This window comes from Equus asinus, chromosome 17, assembly GCF_041296235.1.
Source record: "Equus asinus isolate D_3611 breed Donkey chromosome 17, EquAss-T2T_v2, whole genome shotgun sequence".
Lineage (NCBI taxonomy): Eukaryota > Metazoa > Chordata > Mammalia > Perissodactyla > Equidae > Equus > Equus asinus.
In genome coordinates, this window is record NC_091806.1 from 19,422,251 (window position 1) to 19,427,428 (window position 5,178).

General features: G+C 35.2%; 1 protein-coding gene across 1 annotated transcript; it reads right to left on the reverse strand.

Annotated features, from left to right (window-relative positions):
- Positions 1–3,471: 3,471 nt before the first annotated feature.
- On the reverse strand, positions 3,472–4,416 carry LOC139040713 (olfactory receptor 8J3-like). Its single transcript, XM_070487473.1, has one exon. It carries the CDS (start codon positions 4,414–4,416, stop codon positions 3,472–3,474), a length of 945 nt encoding a protein of 314 aa, XP_070343574.1.
- Between the last annotated feature and the right edge of the window lie 762 nt (positions 4,417–5,178).

The window sequence follows — 5,178 nt, forward strand, 5'->3', positions numbered from 1 at the left end:
CTTCAACATAGTGGGGAGAAGGTCAGAATATTGCATTTCATTTTACATAATGCATAGACACTAAAATTTCACTGGGCATACAATGCGCCAAATACATAAAAATGACAGCCTGATAGCATTCTATGAGTTATGATTAAAATAGAAATTATATAGGCAGCAATTACATTTTTATAGCTATTTACTTATTTATTTATTTTGAGGATACTAGCCCCAAGCTAACATCTGCCACCAATCTTCCTCCTTTCAACGAGGAAGGTTGGCCCTGAGCTAACATCTGTGCCCATCTTCCTATATTTTATATGTGGGACGCCTGCCACAGCCTGGCTTGATAAGTGGTGCACATGTTCGCACCTGTGGATCTGAACCACTGAAACCCGGGCCACCAAAGTGTAGCACGTGACCTTAACCGTTGTGCCACTTGGCTGGCCCCTATGTTTTTAGATATTCAATAATTATTCTATGATTTACAATGACTTTTTTCTTTCCTTAATTAAATTTACAAACAAATCTACCACAAATCATGAAATGTCCCATTTCTGCTTGTGTCTTATTATAAAATGCCATGACTTATGGTCTGATATTAGATGGTGAATTAATAACTGTGGTGCTTAACACAGGAGCATGATTAGTGTTCCTAGACAAAGACATTCATCTCTATAATTAAGTAGTACATATATTTTTTTCCAAAAATTAAATGTGATTGCTTAATAGTTTATGGCCTAAAATATAACATTAATGTAAAAAGTTACATAAACCATGTGTCCATATGCAACTCACAGTTTGTGTTACAATTCTACACCACTTTGCTCCCTTGTAAGAAACAAGATTAGTAGTGCACAGCATCATGAATAAACAGAAGACCTCCCAGAAGATCTTTAAGTCAGTTACACATTTCTCATCATTTATGCTGAAAGATTGCCATCAGGGCATTGCAATTTATCTTAAAATCCCTACCGAGTTATCACGTTGAATTAATTTATGAGAATAAAGTAAGTGCATTATAGTATTTAGAGATTTTTTTCATACTTAACTGATTATGGTAACAATAGAAAAATGAAATCCTTGGTATCCCAAATCTGTCAGTGAAATCTACTTCAATATATATGAAATCAAATTTTAGATCAGAAACAAGTAACTTTCTGAATCCAATTTTCCAATAGAAGTATTACTGAAGATAAAGTAAACCTAGAAATTTGAAAAAGAACAACCTTTTCTCCAAGCAGTGCAAATCATGAGCTTTCAAAGTTTCCCAGCAGTCAGAATTCTCTTTTTTATTTTAGGATTTCTTAATGCCTGGCAGTGTTTTGAGCAGGAATGTGATTCTATGGGAGAGACTCAGGGAGCATTGCAGAGTGTCCTGAGAGAAAGATATCAGGAAAAATGTGTAAGACAGACAATTCAGCAATGCCTGCCACCTCAGTCAACCAGAGGAGTATGCTGATTAGGATTACATTTATGATTAATTTGAGAACAAAAAAACTCTGTGAAAGGTAAATATATATATATGTGTGTTTGTATATATATATATATACAAACACACATATATATAAATAATTTTAAAAAACCATATTTCCACCACAATATCATAATTATACCCATGGAAAGATGCAAGCCTAGAGAGAAAAAATAATAAATTTCCAAAATTTCATTCATGTCATGTGGTTCTATCAGGGGTCAAATTCATGCTTCCTGATGGCTGAATCTGTTCATTTGTCATTCTTCTCCCAAATAAAGAGACTCAGGTGTTTGCACTAAATAAAATACTAGAATAGGCTATATATATTGGTGCACTTTTCAGATGTTTAGTTTTGAATTAAAAGTCCATTTAGTGATAATGAAGAAAAGTTGGGCATGCCATAGTAAGACTCAGACACCAGAATGATTTGATGAATATCAGATTTATTTTCTTGTTGTTTTTAATAAACTAAATTACCTCCTTTGTTCAGACTTTCTTATTTTTTACCCAATGACCTTTTTCTAACCCAGGACCACATCCAGGAGAGAACATGACATTTGGTCCTCATGTTTCCTTAGTCTCCTCTTGGCTGTCACAGTTTCTCAGATTTTTCTTGCTTTTTAATGACGCTGACATTTTTCAGGAGTACTGATCAAGTGTTTTCTAAAATATCCCTCAATTGGGCTTTTTCTGATGTTTTTCTCATGATTAGACTGGGGTATTGAGGGTTGGGGAGGAAAACCATGGATAATAATTCACTTATAAAATTCTACTTTGTTACTCAAATTGTCTGGCTTAGGCCATTGGAAACATGTTCATTCGGCTCATGTGTTATTTTGACATACACTATCACTGTTTCTCTTTCTTTCTTTTTATTCCTTCTTTCTTTGCTTCCTTGCTTCCTTGCTTCTTTCCTTCCTTTCTTTCTTTCTCTCTCTTTTGTCCTTCCTTCCTTCCTCTTCTTTTCCTTTCTTCCTCTCTTTCTTTCTAAGTACTTTCTTAATTTCAGACGCTGTAATATGCTCTTTTCTCATCATATAAATTTCTCACACAGTCCTAGTATCAGTCAAATTTCACAGGAGCCCTGGTTCCTTATACTGAAAAATGTTATAGGATTCTAATATCTGGGCAGCACATGTGCTTGTTACTAGCGAAATGCTCACAAGATTCTAGACCTTCTCAGCTTACAGAGAAATGAAATACACTGCCTATCCTAACTTCTGTGGCTATACATATCTATAACTATTTTTGTTTACAATCCACAGTATCTATAGTATGCTGAGCATGAGTTCATGCTTCTGTATGTGACACTTATCCATTATCATATGGATCATCCTGGTTTCTTTTCTTTGTCTTTTGTAACCTCCTACCCCAACAATGAGAAACCTGCCCCCACTATTTTTCACCCATTTACTTAGTTGCTTAATTCCAGTATACATGTTCCAGAATTGTTAAATCATGTCCACATGGGAACTAACTTTATAACTAGAGTATAGTACCACATGTAGTTACTTTGCCTTTAGTTTTACATACTCCATTCATTTCCATTATTACTAGGTCAGCACCTTTTGTCCCACCCCTTCATGGAAATTGTTTCATGTATTTTTAATACAGTAGATAGTTTTGTCACTTTCTGTGTTCGATTTTAGGGTCCTCTGATCTCTTAAATGATTTATTTTAACATTTTCATTCACTAAGATTTATACTTTCACCTATAAATCTTATGTGTTTTTTGACATATATCACTCCAGATACCTGGAAATATCATTTTCAATCTATCCACCAGTGTACTACTTGGCGAAATTAGTGAATAATACTTTCTTTCTATATTAACCTCATAACCCCAAGGCCTTCAGTTTATTTTTTAAATCACTGCTTCCTAAATTTTCACCCCTTTTATTCCCAAGATTATGACATTCTTGTAAACCTCTAAGTCAGCCACCTAATCTTTGCTTTCTCTGACATAATGGCAGCCTCTCTTAATGCTCTCTTCATTTAACAATAGAGTTCTAAAATCATATATATTTAAAAGAACATGGATTTGTCAGAAATCTCTTTAAGGCAGCCTTCACATCCTTATTCCACAGGCTGTAGATGATGGGATTCAGCATGGGGATCACCAGTGTATAAAACACAGAAGCCATTTTATCAGTATCCATTGAATGGTTAGTTTGAGGCTGCGCATACATGAATAGTAGTGTCCCATAGAAAACTGTGACTGCCATCATATGTGAAGCACATGTGGAAAAGCCTTTTTTTCTTCCTTCTGAGGAACGTATCCTTAGAATGGACAAGACGATGTTGGAATAGGATATGAGAACTACAGTCATGGAAAAAACCAAATTTGTAGCTGCAGATATAAACACTACTGTTTCTGGAAAGTAAGTATCTGAGCAGGACAATGCTAACAGAGGGACAGTATCACAGAAATAATGATTGATGACATTGGAAGAGCAATAAGACACAGAGAATACAGAAGATGAAGCCACCACAGCTGTGGAAAAGCTATAGAGGTACGTGAGGGATACCAGCAGAAGGCAGATCTGACGAGATACCACCACCACGTAGAGCAGGGGATTGCAGATGGCCACATAGCGGTCATAGGCCATCACAGCTAACATGAAGACCTCAGCTACAATGAAAACCAAGAACAACCCAAGTTGGGTGGCACATTCATAGTAGAATGTGGTTTTCTTCTTTACTAAAAAATTGATTAGCATTTTAGGGGCAATGACTGTAGAATTGCCAAAATTTATGATAGCTAAATGTCGGAGGAAGAAATACATGGGGGTCTGAAGTTGAAAGTCAATACTGGTGAGAGTGATGATGCTCAGGTTCCCTGCCACAGTCAGTCCATAGATGACCAGGAAAACAAAGAAGAGTGGAATCTGGAGGTCTGGACGGTCTGAGACACCTGTGAGAATAAACTCCGTGACCTGGGTGAAATTTCCAGGAGCCATGTAAGAGTTTATAAATTCATCTATTTGTGGAAGAAAAGAAGTGGTTACAAATTTTAAGGCATTTTTTCTAGGCCTGCTTTTAGATGGCAAGGAATATTACTTGAGTGAGATTTTCTGCAATCATGTATTAATCTAACTCAGTTATTAAACTCAGGGCTCTAGATCAAATAAAAAATGTGCAATCATTTGGTAAAGAGAACAAGCAAGTAAGGTAAATTAAATAGATGATTCAGCATCATGCATATTTTACGGATTTGCTTCCTCACAATTTTGTTAAATTATGAATATCTTATTAGCTTGCAAACAATGGAAGCCATGATTCAATTCCTATGTCTCGTGCATGCAGTATGAGAACGGTTTCAGAAATTGTATGTTCCAACTAATTCTGTGTTGCTGTGTGATTTCTTAATCTGAGATTTCTTGCTTTTTCTCAAGAATAGATGATATACCAACAATCTTGATCCATTTTCTTTCTTCAATCTTTCTATAAATTCTGTTTGATGTATATTGAACTAACAAATTCTACAATCCACATCTGTTAACTGCTTTTTCTTACTATCCATTTCATTAACTCAGACAAAAATACATGGAGATATGTTCTCAGATCTATTTTTGAGTTTATTGATTCTCTTTTCAGCTTTAAAACACTATCTGTGAAAATATTATTATTTTTGAAATTTCATCACACTTGCCTTATTGGATACAACTTCCTTTTTCTTCTCTCTTATATCACTTTTCCTTCTTGCCCTACAAGTCAATGCA